Raw genomic sequence first — 24,788 nt, forward strand, 5'->3', positions numbered from 1 at the left:
CCTTTTGCCTCTCCAAGTCCTCCCACTACCACCTGCTCAACACTTGCCACTGGAGGAGCCTGGTCCCCTTTCCATAGTCAGGAATTGGGTTTCCTGGCCTGGAAATACACTGGAGCACATGCAGGTTTGACACAGAACTTCCCCACCTCCCCCTTAACTAGGCCAGAAAGCTGCTGCCACTCCCGTGGTCAGCATGGCCATAGGGACCAGCTGCCTGATCTGTTCGAGACCCACAGACGTCCTAATCCCCAGAGGGCCTCAGCCTCACTCCATCCTCACTGCAGCTCCCTGGGAGAGGACTGCTGCCCAGCGCCAGCCAGCCAGCCAGCCCAGCCCAGCCCAGCTGGTGACTTAGTTTGCCCAGAAGTGGTCTGATGCCTGCACACTATATAGCAGCCAATGAACTCTAACCCAGGGGAAACATGGTAGCCACAAGATGGTTCCATCCCAGAGCACCCAGTCTAGCTGGCTCCTGTCCTGGATCACTCTGGGGAGATGATGACTCCTCTACCTAATGACCCTGGAGCTGCTTCTCCCATAGATGGTCTTATTGCCTCAGAAGCCGGTGGGGTCTAGGCAGGGAGAGCATGATGGGCAGCTTCCCGAAGCCCTGCTTCAAGGGCTGGAGGAACACCCCGCCCCCACTCCAAGGCAAAGTGCAGCACCCGAAGGGAGTCTGAGCACTAACCCTCCAGAGGAGGCAAGGCAGGGCAGGGGTGGCAGTACCATGATGAGGCGCTGTGCCAGGCGGGTGCGGGCCAAGAAGTAGATGACACGCAGCCTCTTGGGGAGCCGCAGATTTCGGAAGGAAGGCGGTTGCAGCGTGATGGTGTGGAGTGTGGATGGCCGCACAGCCAGCTGCCGCTCATAACGTGCTGGCCGCCCCACTGGCTTGGCTGGGGGCAGGCAGGCCTCAGGGGGTAGCCGCTTGTTCAGGTCCGCTAGCTGTTGGGGGTGCAGTGGTCAGGACCTGAGTCTGCTCTCCAGGCTGCCTGCATGGGGCCACTACCCCTGCCTGAGGTCTATACCCCTCTCATCCAGAGGTTCCCTGAGCACAGCAAGGGCTGAGGAGGAGGATGGGTGGGGCTGGGCTCAACCCACTCCTACCTCCATCCGGCGAATGTCGATAGACAGGACAGTGGTGAAAAACAGCATCTGAAGGAAAAAATCAGACACCAGGCCCACGACGGCAAAGAGACAGAACTCCTGGAATCAGAGCACATGAGGGGGCGCCGTGACCTCATGGCCCCAAACCCTAGAGAAGCAGTTCCCTGCCTGCAGGCACCTCAGAATCTGCAGTGCAGTGGCAGGCAGGGCACAGCAGAGGTAAAGAGACACTGGTAGTTCTGAATGTGGGAGTGGCCAATGAGGGACAGTGCCAGCAGTTCACCCCATCCCCATGAGGTGGCAGCAGAGACCCCTCACGCTTTTTTCCAGAGAGGGCCAAAGGGTGGGTGCTCTCTCTGAATCTCCTGGTCCCCCTAGTGAGGAGGGCCTTATCCAACTTGGAAAACTCTAAGCCCCACCAGCCAGGTCCCCAAAAGGTCCTTCCCCCACTGAGCCTTTGGCCCTGCTCATGTGCCACCAACCTAGCCAGAGCCCAAGCCTGATCTGATTTTGGGGCTCTCAGAAAGGTTCCTGGCCAGTGACCACACTGGACCAATGGAGAGAAGGGAGGAGAGATTAACTCTACACTAAAACTGAAAAAGGGTCATTTCCCTGTTCCCCAAGCTCTGCAACAGATGGAATTTTCTGAGATTTAAGTTTTCCTCCTCTGCCATTATTTAAGACCTCTGGCATATCAGTAGTTTCTACTCAAATCTGGGGTGAGATGACAGGGTGTAGCATAGTGGCTCAGTGGTCATGTCAGCTCTAGTGTCCCAAGATTGTATCATGTCCTGCAGACACTGCTCTTTTTCCGGGATGAAAAGCCTGGAGCCCTTTTGCTTTCTACTCATCCCCACCCCTCAGGAGGCCCTGCCAGCCCTGGGGGAAGGACAGAGGAGAGGATGATGGTGTCATCCCCTTCTTGCAACTCCTCTTGGAATGGGCAGCAACAGTCTGGGATTCCAACCCAGTGCAGGCCCACCTCCACCTCTGCCCACAGCCCCCACAGCTGAGCGAGGGCACTTTGCTGAGAGTAGGGGCCACTCGGCCATGCGTGGTGGCCAGGCCATACGTCTTGAGGCTGAAGCTCTGGGTGAGGGCCAGGGGAGGAAGATAGGAAGGGAGCAGTTCAGGGGCCCCACAGTGTTTCTGCCTGAGAAATGGGAAACTGAGTCTGACTGGAACTATACAGCCAGCCACCAGCCTCTGCCATACTCACAGAGCCTCCTACCACTGGCTGAGTAAGCAAGCAGACAGGGAAGGGTAAGAGCACAGGGTACAAGGCAGAGCCTGCCTGGCTAGGTGCTCAATTCGTAACCTAGCCAGGCTTTCCTGAGTACTTCTGAGCCAGGCAGACCAGGAGCACCCTGTGCACTGCAGCAACCAGCTTGCCAGGCAAAGAAGTCTCGTCTTGTAGGCAAGTGTGCCTGCATTGAGAGAGAGATGCACCCTGCCCACAGCTGCACCACTGGGGAGCTCAGCAGTTGGTTCCATGCCCATCCAAGGAGCTAGCCTTGGGGCCTTACCTGGATGGCGGGCACTAGAGTGAAGTAGCCAATGAGGATGATGCCCAGCTCTGTAGCCATGTTCTTCATGATGGACCAGCTCTCACTGCTTAGGCCTGCAGAGAGCAACAACAGGGCCTGGGGGCAGCACATGACCTCCCTCCGCCACATGTATGCACCCAACCTCGTGGTCCTCAAAAGCATAGAGGCACGAGGAAAGTGCCTGGCCCTCTGAGGGGTGCCCCAACCCTCCGGACCCTGCCAACACCCAGATTCCAAGGCACTGCCATCACCATACAGCTGATACAGGGAAGGGGGAACTTCCGAAGCTTGGAGGGTACAGGGGAGAGCTATAACCATCAGAAGGGAGAAGCAGGGTGCTGAGATGAGAAAACCCAAGAGGAAAGCCAAGTGCCACTCACTCTAACCAAGTGCAACCTTCACATGCTGCTCGTCTGGTGCGTGGGCTAGCATGAGTGCACCTACCAGCCATGGCAGGACGGCAAGCTTTCTTCCTCCAGCCCCTCCCCATGGTGAGCCCCAGGGCACCACGCTATCACACTGTTGCATGCACAAGGCTCTGAGCTCCTAGTGGCTAGGGACCATTTGCCTCATTTCCTTGTAACTCATAACTCCATGTCTGGCATGGAAGCTCACAAAATTCCGTGTGAGTGATTTACTGAATGAACGATCAGCCTGCCTCCAGCCCCATTCCTCACAGACATGGGGTGAGGAAGAGGAGGGGGCCTAGAGACTCTCAGACCTCCAGGGCTAGGCTCTCTCTTTTCTCACTTTCCCCAGAACCCCAGACCCGCAGCTCCTACCAGTGAGGCCAGAGGGGGCTTTTCTGGCAACTGTGGAGGCAGCATCTCTGAAGTGACCAGCCCCAGGGTTCTGGGTCTAGTCTGGTGAAGTGAGGCAGAAAGAGAAAACGCTAGGCACTGGCCCAGACTGAAGACCATCATCAAACATGAGCCCCACGGCAGAGCCTAGTTTGCTTTCTTATTGACACGTGAACCAGGACAAAGTACAGTCCAATGACCCCATGGTTCCTCAGGGCACATGCTAGGGCCTAGTGGCCTGCCGCATATTATGCTAGAGGCCAGAGCAAAGGAGGTTTTGGGGACTCCCTGTTTCCTCAGGGAGCACAAGAGCAAGAGGAACAGACCCCTCCCCCTAATTAGTGCATGCCCCTCACCCTCATATTACCTTGAGCGATCCGCAGTTTCACCTCGAGGTCCACTGGGGTGGAGACCACTGACTTGGTGAGCACCAACACATTCTCTAACCCAATAACCACCACAAGGTAGGGGAAAATCTCGCTGGGAACAGAAAAGGAGACAGTGAGGGATGGCGTTGTGGCAGGGCTCCCAACACAGGGATGGTTAACAGGTTTGGGCCCCTGGGGAGACTGAGGGGTTTCTAGCCCATAGTGGAGGCCACCAAGTGAATCCCACAGGCAAAGGGCAGAAAGTCTAACCTCCCCACCCTCATCCAACAGGGCAGGGCCTCTGTCTACACAGCTCTCAGCTTCCAGGAAGGCTCCAAAGGGCCAGCAACCATCCCTGTCTCCACCCATCCAGCATAGGAGAAGGGCTGGAAGAGGCTCCTTAGAGTGAGCTCTGCTGCCCCAATGCCAGATCACACCTCTCCCAGCCCTTCCTACACCAGACTCTGCTGCCTGAAGAAAATGATCACTGCCAAGACCTCACATCAGTAACTCCAGGCCACGCCATCACAACTAAATGGAAGGGGGATAAAAACAGCCTAAAGTCCCACTCACCTTTGATGAGGAGCTGCGTTTGGAGAAGAGCAACTGTACCTAAAGAAAACTCTATGCTAAGCTGTCTGAGCCCAGTCTACACTACTAGTAATGAACTCTAATAAGAGAAGTCTATGCACAAGGAATGACAGCCCAGGTATATACCTCACCAGGATCTCTGCTGTGGAGCCGGTGGAAGTGAGGGCTTTGAGGAGGGTACAGCAGACAGGTATGGGGGGAGGGGTGGTGTTTAACACCATCAGGTTCAGGAAAGGAAGCAGGTGTTCTATGAGCAAGGAAAGTAACAGAAACAAAACACAAAATTGCTTTTCCTATGACCAGCCTGATGAGCCAAGGTGGGAGATAGGCCAGTCAGTAACCATGAACAAACAGGGAGGCAGGGTCTAGCCAGAGCGGAGAAGACCAAGCCTAAGGACAAACCCAGGAAAGGGCTTCCAGACTAAGATTCAGAAAAGAATGGCAAGGGGAAATTAAACATTACTGAAACAGGTGACAAATTATAGTATGCTTGTGTCTTTCAAAAAGCTTACTCTAAAATGACCCTAATAGGCATTTCGATGTTTTAATAGTGAAAAAGAAAGAAATGTACCCTTCTCTATCTCACACCCTTCTGTGGCTTAAGCCATCAAAAAGCAGTGTGCATGTGTATTTATGTGTGTATATATATATAATATATACACACACATCCATATACACACATGCAATACTTACTCATACATACACAGACTTATACAGACACGTAAGTATACAAATATACACATGTATGTACACATACACACATACATACATTTTATATGTATATATTTACTATATTCTATATACACACACGTATATATGATTACAAGCCAGATAACTTAAAGAGGAAGAAAATATACCCCTTAAATGTCAAAAATAACAACATGAAGACACGAGGTAACTGTGAGCATCCACTCCAGGGAAGGCCAAGTGCCCAGATGTGCAAGGCTCTCTGGCCTGAGGGCCCACCCTGTGAACCAGTGGAGCTTGCTGGGGACCTACCCGCCATTGAGGGTGGGAGTCAGGCCAAAGAGTGTGCAGAGCCCCACGGACATGAGCAGCGAGCTCAGCACTGTGACCACAGCGGCCAGGGCCAGTCCCCACTTGGACTTGACCATGTCGATCTTGCCTGAAGGGGAGAGAGGGCACATCAGGGCAGACCTCCTCCAGCCCCTGGACCACATGGGCCCTTCTTAGCTCCTGGGAATAGTGTGTGCCCTGATGGTCAATGAAGGTTTAACCAAAAGAATGGGATAACCACATACACTTCCTGGTCTCATGGACTGGTACATCTTTTGGGAGCCCTAACACAAGAAAGGTCTTTTCCTGAGAAGTAGAAGGAGCCCTGGGCCCACCCATGCCCCTGAGATTCTGCTGGGGGATGATGTCCTGGTTTTGGTGGCCACTGGGCATGTTCTACCTCTCTGCCCAAAGCCACCTCCAGAGGCAAGGGGGTGGGTGACATGGTATTGTTTAGATTGGGGAAAGCTCACAGCCTGCCTGCCATGGACCTACGTGTGGAGAAATAGATGTAGGCAAACAAGATGATGTAGGTAGTCACGAGGGGGATGAGCTCGGCGATACCAATCTCCTCCTTGAAGTGCACATGGACCAGGCTCTCTGCCCGAAGGCTGCAGTTGGGGCTGGGGTGCAGTAGCATCAGGCGGGTACGCAGGCTGCCCAGGAACCTGGTCATGGAGCAGGGTAGGAGACAGATGGAATGTCCCTCTTGGTCCAGAAGACAAAGATAATCCCTGGATGGAGGGTCCATCAGGGCCTCCCTCCTTTCCCTGTATTGTGAGGGAACTCCTCTTTGGAGTCTAAGCTTCTCTATAGTCTCCAGGGGTGTTGGAAGAATTACAAAGTTGGCAAAGTTGTCCCCCTGCTCAGCCCCCACCTCCTTTTCCTGACCTATTACACCATTCCGATTGCCAAAGGCCCAGGACAGCTGATCAGAGGCACCCCAAGTGCCCTTACCAATCATGGGGAGCTGCCTGCAGTGCTCCACTAGGAAGGACTCAAGCCACATGGGGTTCAGTAGTAATCAGCTGGGGATGCCTACCCTAGGCTCAAGAGATACCACATACTAAAACTGCCAGCCCTGCCTTAGTCCATCATTCTTAACTAGCTGTCAGGTCATCCCCTTCCAAATGAAGCAAACAGTATCCTTTAGTCTAAGGGACATATACATTTCAAGTTCCCAGGGGGCACTTTAATCAGAACAGGGACTGCTCAAAGCCTCATGTCCCCCCACAGACCAGTCAGGAGCCCAGAGCACTGATAGCCTTACTTGGCATGGTAATGCTGGAAGACCAGGGTAATGGTGTATGAGACCATCCTCTTCCTGGTGTAGAGGCTCACCCCGCTGTACTTCCCGGGAACACCAAACAGCAAGTCTGTGGGCAGAAACCAGCGGGTACTGACAAAAAGATGACAGCCACTGCAGAACCACCAAGGACCCCTTTTCCTCTGCCCCTGGAAACAAGGGGTAACCCTTTATCTGCCAGAGTGCCCATCAAAGAAGGGATGGCATCCAACAAGCACCCTTGCGGGTCCTTGTGCAACCTGTGCTGAGGGTACCTTTGAGTGTGGCTGAAGTCTGCAGGGTTTTGGGCTCGTGCTGGTGGATGGTCCTAATGATGTCAGGATCAGCATGGAAGTGTTCTCGGTCATTCTGCCAGAAATTCCCGGGGGACAACAGCAGGCATCCATGTTCAGGCAGGAGGTTCCGGAGCTTCCTGAGGCCTGGCAGCAGGTCAGTCACCTGCAAGCACACTTCCTCCAGGCTCCTGGTCCCAGAACTGTGCAGGAGACAGGACAAGCCCACTGCACTTATGGGGCACCCTCTGTCAGCAGATTCCTAAACGCTACTTATTTGCTCCCTGATATCTCCCAAGAGCCTGATGATTAGGCAGCAGGAGAAAGTACTTCCATGTGGTCAACAACCAAACCATGTGGCTGTTTGACCTTCAGAGTTCAGCTGGAGCCCAAAAGCCCATCACCTCCAATGAGAGGCAAGTGTGGGGATTATAGGAGCATGCATAGCCCCCACACCCCACCACTAAAACACCTTGGCCAATTCAGTGGACAAGTAGGGGTAGCGTGAAAATTAGGGGCTTTGTTTAGTTCACCAGAATAGCTAACTAAAACCTGGGGATGATGCAGCCTGAAAAGCCAGCATAATCTAGAGACCCACTGATGGGGTCCAGGGAGCACGACCTGGGCTGGGGCTGCAGAAGGTGTCCCCGGGAAGAGTTTGCTTCTCATCAGCAGAGCTACCACCATTATATTCACATCTCATAGCCCTTAGGCAGGAAGCCATGTGATCACAAGTCATCCAGGTCTCAGCTCCTCACAGAGTCAGCTCAGTGGACACTTACTCTGAGATGTAAGGATAAAGCTCAGGGCTCTATTTGTGCCATGTGCATAGGTTGGGGATAGCAATGCAGCCACAGTGGACTCATAAGAATGCTAAGAAATTCAAAGCTGGCTCACCCTCCATCCTTCCTGCTTGTTCTATTTCTGCAGAGCTGCCTGGCTCACTGGATTTTCACTGAGGACTATAAACTCTCCCTTCACTGCAGAACAAGATTTAGTGGGGCTGGGGTCCCTGAGACGGTACCTGTCTCTCAGCACATGGTTCCGGATCTCCTCCACCAGTTGGAATGCCCGGGACAGAGGTGAACGGAACACATCAACCGCCAGGAGGTTCTTGTGCCAGGGAGACACTGAGGACTTCACAAATATTTGCTGGATGTAAGCCACTGGGGCACCCACATACTGCAGAAGAAATGGAGAAGGGGGCAGAAAGGTCAGCTCAGCAGAGGACAGAGAAACATGGGTCCATATTTGGTAAGGATTTACTGAGCATCTACTGTGGGCAAAACACTGTGGGACCAAGTGTCTGCAAACTACGGCCGCAGGCCAAATCAGGGCCCAGTGCCCATTTTTCTAAATCAAGTTTTACTGGAGTAGTCATGGCCATTCTACTACTATGGCCATTCTACTTCTATGCCATAACAGCAGAGCTGAGCAGTTGCGACAGAGACTGTCTGGCCTGCAAAGGCTAAAATATTCACTATCTAGACCTTTATGGAACATGTCTGCTGACCACACTATAGACTATAAGCTCCCAAAAGGATGTGGCCTGTCTTACTGATCCAGGCTTTGCTACTTGCAGCAGGGCAGTAGCTTTTGAAGATCAAAAGACTCAATTTTAAATCCCAGCTCATCTACTGCATGGCCTTGAGAACGCTTTGACTTCTCTGGATTTCAGTTTCCTCATTGTAAAAGAGGGATGATAGTCACTCTGCAGCATCAAGAAGATGTACCCCCACGCCACACTCACACATACGTATACACACACGCAGGTGTATCAGAGCATATGCAGATATTAAGTATTAATAGAAATATTAGCAATAGTCGGGCCGGCCTGGTGGCGCACTGGAGAGTGCGCCGCTTGGGAGCGTGGCGGCGCTCCTGCCGAGGGTTCGGATCCCATGTGGAGACCGGTTCCCGCTCACTGGCTAAGCGTGGTGCAGGCGCAACACCGAGGGTTGCGATCCTGTTGCCGGTCCCCGGTACGGGCGTGACACTGAGGGTTGCGATCCCATTACCGGTCCGTAAAAAAAGACAAAAAGAAAAAAGAAATATTAGCAATAGTCAAGCATATCGTTTCATTTGACCCTCACAAAGAGTCCTACAAGAAGCAAGGAGAGGCTCAGGCACTGTGCCTGCTTAAGATTTCACAACTTTGACAGGGTGGTGCAAGGATGCACACCCAGGTCTCCTCACCAAACATAGCATACTTTTCTCACTGCAGGCTAGTGTCCACCCTTAAAGAGCTTATGACAGGCATGTAAGTGACAAGAGTGTTCACATGTGCAACTCCTGGTGATGGGCACGTCGTAGAGCACCCCTACAATATGAGCTAGGTCAACCATGGCAGGGCTATGGCTAGGAAAGGAGCTGAGTAGAGCCATGAGGATATAGAAGGATTGGTGGGAGAGGGGAACTAAGGGCATCTGAGGAGTAAGAGATACTGAGAGCACAGACGGCCTGGACAGCACAATGGACTCCAATTGGGTAATAATGGAAATTACAGGGAAAATGAGAGGCAGGCTAGGATGACGCCTGACTGAGCTGTCTGGATGTTAACAAGCTGACAATGAGAAGCTTGACTGTCTCTGAGGTGGAGGAGCAATTTGACAAGAGCAGTACTCTGGAAAAACTACCCTGGAGTTAGTGTCAATTAGAGACAGAAAAGGACTGTCCGCAGGCATGAGGTGCTGTGAGGTACAGGCTGGAGAAAGCTGGGCCTGGCTGAGGGATGAGGGGGTTGTCTCCATGCCCGTGCCACAGTCAGGGACTCCAAAAGGCTCGTGTGTGGATGAAAGGAAGGCCATTGAGCCACTCAACAAGGCCATACCACAGGTTACCGCATGGGCAAGGGCCAAGATGCTGACCAAGCACACCAAGTTAATACCTCCTGGGCCCCTGGCTACAAAGGAACATGAAACAACCATCTGTGGCTTTGTGAAGTTTAAGTGTGTGATGGTGTGTCTTAGTGAGGGCTCTGGAGCCAGAAGCCCTCATCCACTTCGTCTTCTATACCACACTCAGCCAACTAGAAGCTGCCAGGAGGTACTGAACACCTGCCTGGAGCTGGCTGCCACAGGCTCTGACCTCAACAGCAGCTCATCCACTCAACCTGCCATACAGGGGGAGAGAGGACCACTAAACTGGTAGAGACGTTATGGGTGGGGCCGTCCACTCCCTGTGCTGGGCTGTATCACAATCCACATTGATAGTCAAGTGAGAAACAGACATGGAAACAGAGTATCCAAGAGAGTGAAGGAGGAAGTATAAGGGCCAGAGAAGTCCAGATGTCCCTGGGCAAAGAAGTGCTCCTAACTAGACGGAGGCAGTGGTAGGCAGTCTCCTAACATGGTCTCCAATAATCTGCACTCCCTGGTGCTCATGCCCTTGTGTAATCCCATCCCCTAAAGAGTGGGCTGGACCTAGGGATTTGCTTCTTACAAACAGAATTCAGCCAAAGTGATGAAATGTTGCTTTTGAGATTAGGTTACGAAAGACTATGACTTCTCCCCACCCCCTTCTTTTGAAGCCACACTGATGAAACCAGCCATCATACTGTGAGCAGGTCTGGAAAGGCCCATGTGGCAAGGAATTGAGGCGGACCTTCAGCCAACACCCAGTGAGGAACTGAGGCCCTCAGTCCAATATAAGGAACCTGCTGACAACCAGCCACTTGAGTGAGCTTGGAAGCAGATCCTCCCCCAGTTGAGCTCTGAGATGACTGCACCCTCCACTGACAGCTCGTCTGCAGTTTTGTGAGAGCCCCTAAGCTAAAGGACCCAGATAAGAAAACCAGGCCTCAGAGAGCGGAAATGATATGTCCAAGGTCACAGAGCTAATAGGCAGCAGAGCTAGGATTAAAACCTAGGGCTGCCTGATTCCCAACCCCATTATTTCCTCTACAGCCAACCTGCTTGGTTAGTCTGAATAATGTCAGTTCCCATGGAAAATAGGACACAGAAGTAAAGACCCAGTACAAGCAGTGTGGGAAAGGAGCTGAGGTCCTGGAGGCCCCTGAGTTCTCTGGCTATGCTATGGCCACAGTTCCTAGCATGAGGCCCCTGCTCAGGGCTTCTTGAAAACTCTGTGTCCGGGATCAGGCAGCCACCACAAACACCACAATGCTGGCCTTGGAAGCCCAGCATGAAACAAGCCCACCACTTCTGTGGACCTGCCAGTGGGGTCTGGTATGAGGTTCAGGTTCCATGATGAGCTGGTTTGAGAGCAAGGCCAGTGCTGGAGAACCCCAGTCTTCTTCTTCTTTTTTTTTTAAAAAAAAAAAATATAATCCTTTCTTCATATTTAGATAGAGCAACCTAAAGCTCCAGGTATTTTACCTTTATATTGACACACCCATGGGCTCCCTCCAGAACATGATACAAAGAGCTCTTGTCACTGAGCTCTTCCGGAGAAGAAGGCTCCTGATCGTCATCCTCCAGTCTTGGTGGGCAAAGAGTTATGGCGGGAAGAGCAGGCTCAGAAGACCCACTTGCATTCAAATTCTAGCCCCACCATTCCCTGCCTGTGTGTTTCATACAAGGGTCTGTAAGCTCTCCAAGCCTCAGTCTTTTACTGAGGGAAACAGGAATAAAATCTCAGACCTCACCAGATCACTGTGAGGACCAATACACCATCTAGCAAAGTGTCTGGTTATAATCACGTGAGTTATATCTTTTCCATTATCCTTTAAAACTATGAAAACTGGATTTAGCATTTGAGGCACAGTCATCTCAGTCTCCAAGTTCAGTAAGATTGATCTTCTTACCACCACTTTCATTGTGACCTGCCTCTAAGGTAATGGCTTCCCACTGCCTATAGAATTAAAATTTAAACTCCACAGCCCAGGATTCAACCTGGTTCCACCTACCTTACCTATCATGCTCCAAGATAAAATACAGACTCACAGTCTCCTAAATAAGCCGTGTTGTTTCTTCATTCAACGAGAAATCTTTCTTAAGCATCTACTATGTGTAAAACATTGGTGTATATAAATTCAAATGAAACATGACTCCAACAGCATCCCAATATAGAGCACAGAGGAGAAGCAGAGCACTCATCTGTAAGAGAGCTGCAAAAGACTTCCTGCAGAAAGTGACACTGAGGTGAGGGGCAGTGCCTCAGGGGTACACACGTGGTGGACACTGCAGAGTAGTCCAAGCAAATGAACCTTCACTCTCCTCCTCTCTGCTCTGGCCAACCAGACCTGATCCATAACGATTATGAAGACAGTACAGTCACGACACTAGGCCAGGCACTGCGCTAAGCCCTTGTCTTCTTTCACTTAATCCTTATGACAATGTATAATGTAGGTGTAATTATTATCCCCATTTTATGAATATGGAAACCAAGGCACAAAGATGTTAAGTAACTTGCCCAAGGTCACACAGCTGAGAAATGGAAAGTCTCTACTGTTTCTGCTTTGCTCTTCTCTTCCTCTGGTAAAATCATCCGTCTCCCCAGACAGAACTGCCCTTCCCCAACCTTGTGAGGCCACTGACCACAGAGACTCTAACACAGAGTGAGCCTCACTCTGAGCACAAGGACCTGGCAGGGTCCGTTAGAGTCCTTTCTGGAGGACACATAAAGGTGCAACTTCAGGGCACAGCCATCATCCCACTGTAGAGAAGCACCTCAGCAAAAGGGGAGAAGAAGGGCTATATCGAAAGAGAGCCAAGTCTAGCACACAGAAAGATCCAAAATTCAATGACGAGAAATCAAAACCACTCAGTAAATGGGCAAAACATTTGAATACACACACCACAAAGGAAGACAGGCAAATACAATAATCACTTGAAAAAATAATCAACATCATTAGTCATCTGGTAAATGCAAATTAATATCACAATAAGAATTCTCTATATCTATTAGAATGGCTTTTAAAAAACCTGACAATACCAATAACTTCACAGCACTAAGACTGAACGTTAACATATGGAAATTTAGAAAATAATAATTTAGGGGTTCAAGAGATATTAAAAGAATGACACTTCATCTTTGTAGTTTTCCAAAAACCTAAATTCAAAGCATATTCAGATTTCCTTAGTTTTTGCCTAATGTCCTTGTCCTCCTCCAAGACCCCATCGAGGATACATTACATTTAGTTGTCATGTCTACTGAGGCTTCTCTTAGTTTGGAACAGTTTCTCAGACTGTCCTTGTTTTTAATGACCTTGACAGTTTTGTGAAGTTCTGGTCAGATATTTTTGCAGGGTGTCCCTCAATTGGGATTTGTCTGGTGTTTTACTCATGATTAGTCTGGGGTTTTGGTTTTTGGAAGATCCCAGAGGTAAAGTGCCCTCTTCTCCATATATCAAGGGCACGTACTGTTAACAGGATTTATTGCTGTTGATGTTAACCCTAATTGCTGTACTGAGGAAATGTTTATCAGGTTTCTCCACTGTAGAGTTACTTTTCTCCCCCTCTCTGTACTGTACTCTTTGAGAAGTCACTATGCAGAATCCACACTTAAGGAGTGGGGAGTCATGTTTCACCTCCTTGAAGGAGGGTTAGTATCTACATAAATTATTTAGAATTTTTTTGCCAGGAGATTTGTCTATGGTCCCCCACTTACTTACTTATTTATTCAATCAGACGGACTTGGGATGGACTCATGGACATTTATTTTATAATTTGCATTAAAATTCAACACTACTTTATTTGTTACAAAAACTGTTCTAGGATTGACCCATTGAGAGCTCTTTCAATTGGCCCCTATGTCTTTGACATATATTAAATTTTTTTTAAATATTAAAAATCCTTGTCTTTTCTTCCTAACCAGAGTGGGATCTCCTCAAAGACAGTGAGCCTCTATCTGTCCCCCACATCATCCTGCCAAGCATATCACAAACATGCAATAAATAAACGTTAAAAAGAGGAATGAATGGAAGAATGAAGAAAGTTTTGGTTCCTGATGTGGGCAGTAGGTGCCTGCAGTGTGCCCGAGCCTCTTATTTTTCCTTTAGAAACCATCTTCTCTCATTCCTGGCCAGGCGATGAAGGCAAGAACAAAGCACCCACCCTTTACGCAGGGCTCGGGATGAGGGCAGGTAGATAACCCCAATCAGAGCCATCTGGGCTCCCTCTCCGCCTCTGCTGGATTGGATGTAGCAAAAATGTGGGGCTGAAGCTGCTAGAGCCACTGTTGGGAAGACCAAGAGTGGAGCTGACCCAGAGAAGAAAAAGATGGACTAAGAGATGGACTCCTTTTGAAGGCCAAACCCTGGCTATGAGTTATATGAGCCAACAATTCTCTTTTCACTCACTCTGGTGTGGGTTTTATTTTCTGTTCCTCATAACTAAAACAGCCCTTACCACTCTGGTACTGCTGGCCTGTACTGTTATCATGAACAGTCAGTGGAGGTGAGCTACCCGACTACTGAGCAGCATGACACCAGGTAACTACACCGAGGCCTAGTGTCCTTCTCAATCTCGCAGGGGATAAGGGCTCCAATCAGAATTTGACAATCCTCTGATTCCTGAGCTCTCAAGTTATTCTGCACACCCACTTACTGTCCTCATCTCAGGCCAACGAAGGGCACTAAGGAAGTTCTAAGAGCTCGTGAACAAATAGACCTCTTACAACCTTATGATTAAACATCTATTGTACACAATCAGGTCCACTGAATTCTACTAGTTAAGAAACACCCACAAACACAGACTACCTTGTTGGGACCTGGAAACCATCAGTTCCATTAAGTGGTAAAACTGCATTAAGAGGTTAATAATGGTAAAAGGTTTGAACCAAAAAGGTCTCACAGTGAGCCAACAATCAAGCTGGGACGTGAAGTCACAGAACTGGTTTCTTCCACAGAACTGGTTTCTGCCAGCATCAGACCATGCTCCCTCTGACCTTCATGGGTACAGCCCCATTAAGCCAGGGTGTGTGCTTCCCACTGACACCAGTATAGCTGTAACACACATACCTATCTTACCAGATATGTCTCTATTTCAGCAACAGGAGAGTCAAGTTTGTAATAAGTTACCTGGCTGTTACATTAATCAGAAAAGAGATGAGAAGGAATGTGCTACCACTGTCAGAGAGAAGGTAGGAGAGGAAAAGCTCTGTTCCCTGAGCTCTGGTTTTCCTCCTCAACAACAGACTTGGCAAGTCTAGGACCAATCCACAGAGCCAAAGTACAACACATGAAGGAAGGGCACTCCATCTATTGACTTCCAAATAATGAGTGCAGAATTATGGTGAGTTAGATCCTGCACCTGAGCCCCTCAACCAGAGAGACTGCTGTTCTCTCTTTTATATCACCACTTAGCCCATAGACAGTTAACTGAGAAAAGTATGGTCTAGAAGAAGCAGTGGACTAAGATCAAGAGATCTAGAGTTCCAATCCAGTGTTGACCCCATGTAAACTAAATACTGGGGTACTCTGAGCCCCAGCTTCCTTACCTGACAAAAAGATCAAAAACCTGCACTTTTTCCCTGATTGGACTGAGGATAAAATAGGACCTAACAGATCTGAAAAACTAAGGTGTACACTGCAAATATTAGACACACCCACTTACTATGTTGGGATTCTGCTGGTAGAACACTCTAGGGATGCTCAGTTGTTCTCATGACTGCCCAGGGGCAAGGTGAGTCTGTATGTCAGGACACTGCCTTGCACTTGCACACAGTGTGTGCACAGCCCAGGGTATGAACTCAGCCCCAGCTGGCCACAGCTAGGACAACCGCAGATAGGATTATCAAACTTTGCATCATTTGGTGCTTTCTTTCAATAAAGGTAATTCATTAAATGATAACTACATATTTTCTGGTGCCTTTGTAAAGCTGTTCAAGTGCATGAATTCACAAATCAGAAGCTGATCACCCTCACTCACAGAACCCTGCCTTGGCCAGTCTCCACCCAACCTCCTGTGCTCTCCTCAGCAACATGCTGAGCACCTACCCACTCTGGCTGCTCATTAGGCTCTCCTTGTTTGTGGTCAGAGTCCACAGGCGGGGGCGAGTAATCCTTCACAGGAGTGGTGAATTCCACAGGTCCTGTTCCTGGCAAGGGGAGTTTCAGAAGTGGGTAGCTGGGATGAACAAAAAGCAGAGAAGAGTTAGGACATTATGAGAGGAAGAGTCAACTCTTAGACAGCAGTGACATAGGAACCACTGGAGTTGTAACTAAATTCTCTCTGCTAGAAGGACTATAAATGTACAAAATATCAGAATCATAAAATTTCAGAGCTGAAATTCAGAAGTCGTTTAGATCAGAATTTTTCAAACTTATTTTAAAAATAAAGCTTACAACTGATAAAATAGAAGCCCAAATGATAAAAGAGACTGGTTAAATGTTTTCAGAGACTTAATAGAGGCAAGATGCTAAAAACAAAACAAACACACAGATAAAACTTCTCGTCAAATTATGATTAAAAACTAGGGGGAAAACTATAAAAGTCCAGCTCATAGCCTGTTTTTGTGTTGTCTATGAGCTAAGAATAATTTTTACTTTTTTTTTTTTTTTGTCTTTTTCCGTGTCCGGCAACGGATCACAACCCTCAGTGTTGCCCCCGTACCAGACCGGGGACCGGCAACGGGATTAAAAACTAGGGGGAAAACTATAAAAGTCCAGCTCTTAGCCTGTTTTTGTGTTGTCTATGAGCTAAGAATAATTTTTACTTTTTTTTTTTTTTTGTCTTTTTCCGTGTCCGGCAACGGATCACAACCCTCAGTGTTGCCCCCGTACCAGACCGGGGACCGGCAACGGGATCGCAACCCCCGGCGTTGCACCCGCGCCTCGCTCAGCCAGTGAGCGGGAACCGGTCTGCATGTGGGATCCGAACCCTTGGGCGGGAGCGCCGCCGCGCTTCCCAAGTGGCACACTATCCAGTGCGCCACCGGGCCGGCCCAATTTTTACTTTTTTAAAGGGTTATATAAAACAAAAAGAAAAAAACAAAGAATATATGACAGAAATTGCAGGTGGTTTGTAAGGCCTAAAACATTTACTCTCTGGCCCTTTCCGAAGGGTGTTTGCAGACCCTGGCCTAGACTCTCGGGTGGGGAGCGCTGGGGGGAGGGCCTGCACTGCTGCTGGCATTCCCAGTGAGATTGCTCCCAGCTGCCCATGGTGCCAACTTGCTGGATGATGAGCCTCACCTGCCATCTCACCTCCTGCCTCCCTATCAGTGCTCACTTCACCTCCTGCATAAGCTGCTTGTACTCAAATCCTTGTCTCACAGGAAGCCCAAACTAAAGCTTCCCTTTTGTAAGTGAAGTCCAATGGAACAATGGAGCACGCACTGAGGGCTTGGGATGTAGTCTCACACGTCACTCCTCCACCCAGGGACAGGTTCTTGACCACCAGCTCTCCTGCCCCTTGCATTCCAGGACCTGGCCTTGCCTTCCCTGCCAGGGGTTGCACCTGCTGCCACCTTCTAGCAGGGGTCTGAGTGCAAAAGCAAGGAGGGCTGGGGTCAGATGTGTATGCCTGGCTGTGTCTTGGGGCAAGGTGAGGAGGCAGCAGCCATCCCCATCCCAGGATGGCAGTACCACAGCACATGTGGTGGGCATTTTGGTGGGGGCAAGCCTTTCACTCACTCCCATCCAAGTACATTTTAGTAGCTTTAATGGTACTTTCCCCCCAGCTTTTTGAATAAGCAGCCCGGCATTTTCATGTTGCACTGGGTCCCACAAATTATAGCCAGTCTTGCTCTACAGTGCTCTCATTCTCACCCCCAGTCACCTGTGACGGGAAGCTCAGGAGTCACTGAAGACACAGAGAGCAACCACAGAAATAGCTCAGAGAAGATGTCACATGATATACCTGCTTGGAGACATCAGGGATAAAGATGATCTCTCTCTTCCCTTCCCAGGGGAGAACAATACAGGACTGGGGTGGGGTAGCAAAAGACTAGAAGGCGATATTTCTGAGATGTCCTCATTGCCCTTCTGTCTGAGGAAATTTTGGGTTGATAAAGGAGTCTTTGATCTCCAACAGGCCTTTGAGAGCTTTTATAGGGCTTGTTTGTGAGGCCATGGGTAACTTCTGCTTGGGAAGAGGCTCTGGCTTTGAGATGCTGAACACGTCTGTGCCACAAAGCAGCTGCAGGGAGCTGGCCACTTGGGCTCTCTTGAGTCCAGGCTTTAGGACAGAGGTCATAGGCACTTTGGAACTTCATTCTTGGCTATCTAGCATGGCACTCCATAGCACAGACACAAACAAGGCTTCAGTTACTCAGATTTCTTTCTTGTTCACGAAAAAAAATCTAAGTGTGTCTAGAAAGTGTCCACATGGGTACAGAAAGAGGGAACCTACTACACAGCCCTGTGTGTGTGCACCGTACAAAGGGACCATGGTGATCATGGAGAAACCTGAGATGTGGACAGACAAGGGAAAGAGGTTGAGAAGTGGAGGCCACCACAACTGAGATATCCAGGCTCAGTCTAAAGGTACTGCTTTCCTATAGAGAAAAAGGAGCAGGAAAAGGGCCAAGCCTGTTCTCAAACACCTGTAGGATTATTATCCTTCAGGAGGTTTAGCCTCATTGTGATTCCAACTTGCTCTCCAAGTTAAAATCTACATTCTCCCACCATGAGCAGAGCTTGTGGGATCACAAGCAACTCAATGACTCTCACATTAATCTCTGACCTGCACATAGGGTGGTCCAGCTCATATGGCTCCTAAGCACTCTTCCTTCACCCCATGGTGCACCCACTGCTTACCTGCAGAGGTCCAGAGCAACAGCACCCTCTGCCTTGCTGGGCTGCTGCTGGGACACACCTAGAGTCCTAGTGGCTTAGTCTCTAGGAAAGGTAAACAGACACCTCTTGCCACAGTGCCTATTTGCTATAAGTTTCATCAGATTTTCCCAGAGGAAACAGCAGTCACTGGGCCCAGGGGCCAGGCAGGAAGAACAGCTAACTATAGCTCCCCTGCAAGGCTTAGCACTGAGGCCATCTGAAGTAGTGTCATTGGCTCTCAATCATTGAAACCTGCAGCCCCAACAACAGCTCAGAGAAGAGTCACACATCCTCAGTGCTGTTCAAGGGGAGTCTGACTCCCCATTCACAAAGGCCCTCTCTCACTCCTCAGATTCTTCCACCTGACAGAGAAAGGAACTTTTTCCTAAGCTGTCGCTGATCACCATCCCTCCTAGTCCCGCTCTGTTTTTTTCCTGGGTGACCCCACAGTGGTGGTCAACGGGAGGGAGTAAAAAGTATTGCTACAGCCCAGATGACTCCTAGATCTGAACAGGGATACAAAGTGCAGTGGTCCTTTGGGTTCAAGCTGAACAAGTCTCTTATCCCAGGAACAATAAAAGGTAAGCAATTAAATGGAACCTAAATATCTAACAAAACTACTAAAAGTTGTTTATTTCCCATACTTTGCTTTCTTAGGCAACCTGAGGCTTTGAAAGAAGGGAGAGATACTCTGGACAGAAAAGATTCCCGGGGTAGAAAACTGTGAGGCTTATGCCCCTGGGTCCATGACCTCTGGTCTTCTGGCCATAAAATCCCAAAATCTGTGGAGTCTCTGATACAGGCTTTATTGTACAGGCCGAGAGACTTCAGCTAGCCTTGGAAAATTTTTTCTAAGCCAATCAGATTTTAAGGAAAAAAACCCCAAAACTTTAAGATCACATGATAAAGTTTGGGAAAATACAAGGGTACTTCAAAACATTCATGGAAAAACAGAATTAAAACATAATACTGGGGGCCAGCCCGTTGCTCACTTGGGAGAATGTGGTGCTGGTAACACCAAGGCCACGGGTTTGGATCCCTATATAGGGATGGCCGGTTAGCTCACTTGGGAGAGCGTGGTGCTGACAACACCAAGTCAAGGGTTAAGATCCCCTTACCAGTCACCTATTAAAAAAAAAACACAAAAAAACCATAATGCTGAGAACATCAAGGTTAAAGGTTCAGACAAGCTGCCAAAAAAAAAAGATAATAGGAATCTTTCCATGAAGTTTTTGAAGCACCCTCATAAGTACACAGAACTAAGGATGTGATAGTACATGGCTGGAGGTCCTCCCTCTATTTGTGACTTTTAACTATGTAATAATATACAGAGAAAGTTGTTGGTGTTCTAAGATTCTGTATCGCTGTGCAATTTCTGTACATTTGCAATTAGAAATATTAAAGGTATATTTAGCTATCAAAAAAAAAGAATGTGATAGTACAGAAGAGTTCTTCCTCTTCAAAGAAAAACAGGGTGATAAACAATTACACACCAACAAAATGGAAATCTACTAGAAATGGATAAATTCATAGACACATACAACCAACTAATATGGAATTATGAAGAAATAGAAAATCTGAACAAACCAATAACAAGCAAAGAAACCAAATCAGTAATAAAGTCTCCCATCAAAGAAAAATCCAGGGGCCAACCCCATGGCTCACTCGGGTGAGTGCGGTGCTGGGAGCACAGCGGCACTGGGAGCGCCGAGGCCACGGGTTCAGATCCTATATAGGGATGGCTGGTGCACTCACTGGCTGAGCATGGTGCGGGTGACACCAAGCCAAGGGTTACGATCCCCTTACCGGTCATGCAAAAAAAAAAGAAAAATCCAGGACATGATGGCTTCACTGCTGAATTCTACTAAACATTTAAAGACATAATACCAATTTTTGTCAAAAGATTCCCAAAAATTGAAGAGGAGGAAATATGCCCAAATTCATTCTAGGAGGCCAGCTTTACCCTGACACCAAAACCAGATAAGGACATAACAAAAAAAGAAAACTATAGGCCAATATCCCTGATGAATATAGACACAAAAATCCTCAACAAAATGCTAGCAAACCAAATTCAACAGTACATTAAAAAGGTCATCCACCATGATCAAGTGGGATTCATCCCAACAATGCAAGGATGGTCCAACATATACGGATCAATAAACATCACGTTAATTGCTAATATGTCACAGAATGAAGGACAAAAAACATATGATTGTTTCAACAGACATGGAAAAAACATTTGACAAAATTAAACATCCCTTCATGATAAAAACTCTCAACAAATTAGGTGTAGAAGGAATGTACTTCAACATAATAAATGTTATATGACAAACCCACAGCTAACATCATATTGAATGGGGAAAAGTTGAAAGCTTTTCCTCTAAGATCTGAAACAAGACTAGAAAGCCCACTTTCATCACTTCTATTCAACATAGTACTACAAGTCCTAACCAGAGCAATTAAACAAGAGAAAGAAACAAAAGGCATCCAAATTAGCAAGGAAGAAGTTAAACTGTCCCTGTTTGCAGACAACATGATCTTATATATAGGAAACCTAAAGGCTCCACAAAAAAACCTGTTAGATCTAATAAATGCATTCAATAAAGCTGCAGGATACAAAATCAACATACAAAAATCAGTAGCCTTTCTATATACCAATAATAAACTATTTGAAAAAGAAATCAAGAAAACAATCCCATTTATAATAGATACAAAAAAAATTAATATACTTAAGATAAACTTTATCAAGGAGGTGAAAGATCTCTACAATAAAAACTGTAAAACACTGTTGAAAGAAAATGAAGAAGACACAAATAATTAAAAGATATCCCATGTTCATGGATTGGAAGACTAAATATTGTTAAAATATCCATACTAGGCAAAGTGATCTATATATTCAATGCAATCCCTAACAAAATACCAAAGAAAGTCTTCACAGAAATAGAAAAAACAATCAAAATCTGTATGGAACCACAAAGGACACCAAATAGCCAAAGCAATCTTGAGCAAAAAGAACAAAGCTTGACATATCATATTACCTCACTACAAAATATACTACAATGCTATAGTAACCAAAACAGCATGGTACTTACTGGCATAAAAACAGAAACACAGACCAATGAAACAGAATAGAGAGCCCAGAAATAAATTCACACATTCATAGCCAACTGATTTTCAACAAGGTGCCAAGAACACAAAATGGGGAAAGGACAGTCTCTTCAATAAACGGTGCTGGGAAAATTGGATATACACATGCAGAAGAATGAAATTAGACCTTTATCTCTCACCATACACAAAAATCAACTCAAAATGGATTATAGACTTAAATGTAACACCCAAAACTATGAAACTACTAGAAGAAAACAGAGAAAAAGCTCCATAACACTGGTCTGGGCAACGAGTTTTGTGGATATGACCTAAAGGGCAAAATACACACATGGGATTACATCAAACTAAAAAGCTTCTGCACAGCAAAGGAGACAACAGAGTGAAGAGACAACCTGTAAAACAGGAGAAAATATATGCAAACTATATATCTGATAAGGGTTTACTATCCAAAATATACAAGAAACTCAACCAACTCAATAGCAAGAAAGCAAATAATCCTATTAAAAAATAGAGAAAAGACCTGAATAGACATTTCTCAAAGAAGACATTTAAATAGCCAACAAGTATATGAAAAAATGCTCAACATCACTAATCACCAGGGAAATGCAAATCAAAATCACAATGAAATATCATCTCACACCAGTGACTATTATAAAAAAAACAAACACTAACAAGTGTTGGCAAGGAAGTGTAGAAAACAGAACACTTGCACACTGTTGGTGGGAATGTAAATTACTACAGCCCTTATGGAAAACAGTAAAGAGGTTCCTCAAAACATTAAAGTTAGAACCACCATATGATCCAGCAATTCCACTACTGGGTATGTATCCAAAGGAAATGAAATCAGTATGTCGAAGAGATATCTGCACTCCCATGTTTACTGCAGCACCATTCACAACAGCTAAGACATGGAATCAACCTAAACATCCATCAACAAATGAATGGGTAAAGAAAATGTGGTATATATATACATAATGGAATACTAGTCAGCCATAAAAAAGAACAAAATCCTGTCATTTGTGACAACATGGATAAGAGGCACAGAAAGACAAATACCATATGATATCACTCATAAGTAGAATCTGAAAAAAGCTGATTTAATAGCAGGACAGAGTAGAATGGTGCTTATCAGGGACTTGGGTGGTTAGAGGGGCAGGGGGATGGGGAGATGTTGGTCAAAAGATATGTAATTATAGGGGGAGGGGAAGTCCAGCATACGCAGATATATAGAAACAGAATATGCAAATACAGAGAGACAGAAAGTAGAGAAGTGATTGCGGGGGAGGGGGGGCAGAAATTAGGAATGACTGTTAAAGAAATGGAGTTTCTTTCTTTGGTGATGAAAAAACGCTCTAAAATTGGTCATGGTGATGGTTGCACAGCTCTATGAATATACTAAAAAACATTGGATTCTACACTCTAAATGGGTGAATTGTATATGTGAATTCTATCTCAATAAAACTGTTAAAAAACAAAAACAAAACAAGTCACAAATCGGGTGACTACAAAACAACAGGAAATCATAGTGCCATCAGAGGATGGGACCAAAAGAGGACAGCAGGTGATCAGAGGGGCATGCCAGGGTTCTAGCCCATCCTTTTGTTAGGGTAGTGGTGAGCTAAATGACCACCACCACGAACAGTAAAGGAGGCGAGGAAGATGCAAGTTATTCTTTCTGCAGGGCTTGGCTCTGTTGTTCTCCTCCCAGGAAGCCTCCTTGACATCATCTCCCTTTGCACCAAGGCTAGGTCACATCTGCTATGCGCATATCCAATGACACTGGGCTGAGACCATTTTTGAGGGGAGGGTCTGTTTCTCTGTATCATGGATCTGACACAGTGATTGACGTATATTATAACCACCTTAACAAAACTAAAAACCCACCTTATGCTTTCTCTTCAACTTCTGTTGTGTAGGGACACTCACCTCAAAAAGCCTCTCTGTTCTCTGCCTAGGCAGATCTTGCCTGGCCCTTTTTCTGGCCCACCCCAGCTGGGACCCTCTTTCTTAGGCCTCTGGTTCAAGGAGCAAACTCCCTGCAATGAAAGGTATCAGCACCTGAGGACTTACATAGCTGGTGACCAAGAAAAATTAGTCTTCCTTCCTTCCCAGCAGCCCAAGCCTACCTGAGCCTCACTCATCCTTTTCTCAGGACTGAGGTTCATGGCACTCAGGTGGAAACTCTCAATGAGGGATGTATGTCTTTCTTGCTGCTAATTAGGGAAGAACTTGGTGGTGGTGGTGGTTTTGTTGTTGTTGTGTGTATCTGTGCCTGTGTGTGTGTGTGTGTGTGTGTGTGTGTGTGTGTGTGTGTTTTGGCAGCTGGCTGGTATGGGCATCTGAAAATTAGGGAAGAACTTGGGATCATTAACAATTGAACTTAACAGGGGGGTTCGTTCAGTCCTGAGCCATCCTCCCTCCAGCACAGCACTGAAAACACCTACAATTGTTAGATATATAATGAATCTGAAAACCAGAATTCTTTCCAGAGAACAAGATAATAAGGTGGGCTCTTTCATGGCTGTCAGTGTTTTAGAGCCAAAAGGGTCATTAGATGTCATCTTACATCAAGTCCCTCTTTTACAACATAACAGTCAGTCAGTCTTCAAGCTTCTGTAAGGCCCGGTGAAAGCACAGGAACCAAATACAGCTATAGCACTCATAGTCCTTGGTGAGCATGGCAGGCTCCAAGAATCAACAAGAGACAAGTAGGCTCCAGGTGAACACAAGGAAATGATTAGAGAGCAGAGAAGCAAGTCTCTGGGGTTAGCCTGCCAGAGGTTGTCTAAGAAACTGTTCAAATGGACTTTGCCTTGCAATACTCAAAGGCTCCTGTTCTTAACCGTATACTAAGAGGAAATGCCACTGTTGAGAAGGAAAATTAAAAGATCATGCCTTTCAACTATCTCATATTTTTTTGGATGTCTAAACATTATTTTGAGATAGAGTACGAGTGATGTGAACAAGTCTGGTGAATCACTAAGTTGGAGCC

At 47.2% G+C, this 24,788-nt stretch overlaps 1 protein-coding gene across 4 annotated transcripts in view; it reads right to left on the bottom strand.

The window, feature by feature from the left end:
* Positions 1-24,788, bottom strand: part of SCAP (SREBF chaperone) — a 66,566-nt gene that overhangs the window by 5,479 nt on the left and 36,299 nt on the right. For 3 of the 4 annotated variants that reach the window (XM_008572143.1, XM_008572144.1, XM_008572142.1), the window contains exons 3-12: positions 15,908-16,037; positions 8,033-8,190; positions 6,991-7,211; positions 6,701-6,806; positions 5,926-6,098; positions 5,413-5,539; positions 3,822-3,934; positions 2,634-2,728; positions 1,108-1,206; positions 727-945 (exon numbers count right to left, since the gene is read on the bottom strand). In XM_008572143.1, the coding sequence (XP_008570365.1) occupies positions 727-945; positions 1,108-1,206; positions 2,634-2,728; positions 3,822-3,934; positions 5,413-5,539; positions 5,926-6,098; positions 6,701-6,806; positions 6,991-7,211; positions 8,033-8,190; positions 15,908-16,037 (1,441 nt within the window). Of the gene's footprint in view, positions 1-726; positions 946-1,107; positions 1,207-2,633; positions 2,729-3,821; positions 3,935-5,412; positions 5,540-5,925; positions 6,099-6,700; positions 6,807-6,990; positions 7,212-8,032; positions 8,191-15,907; positions 16,038-23,722; positions 23,821-24,788 lie in introns of those variants that run through there. The other variant, XM_008572145.1, reaches the window with a different exon arrangement.

The sequence above is a fragment of the Galeopterus variegatus genome, unplaced genomic scaffold, assembly GCF_000696425.1.
Source record: "Galeopterus variegatus unplaced genomic scaffold, G_variegatus-3.0.2 Scaffold757, whole genome shotgun sequence".
In the NCBI taxonomy this organism is placed as follows: domain Eukaryota; kingdom Metazoa; phylum Chordata; class Mammalia; order Dermoptera; family Cynocephalidae; genus Galeopterus; species Galeopterus variegatus.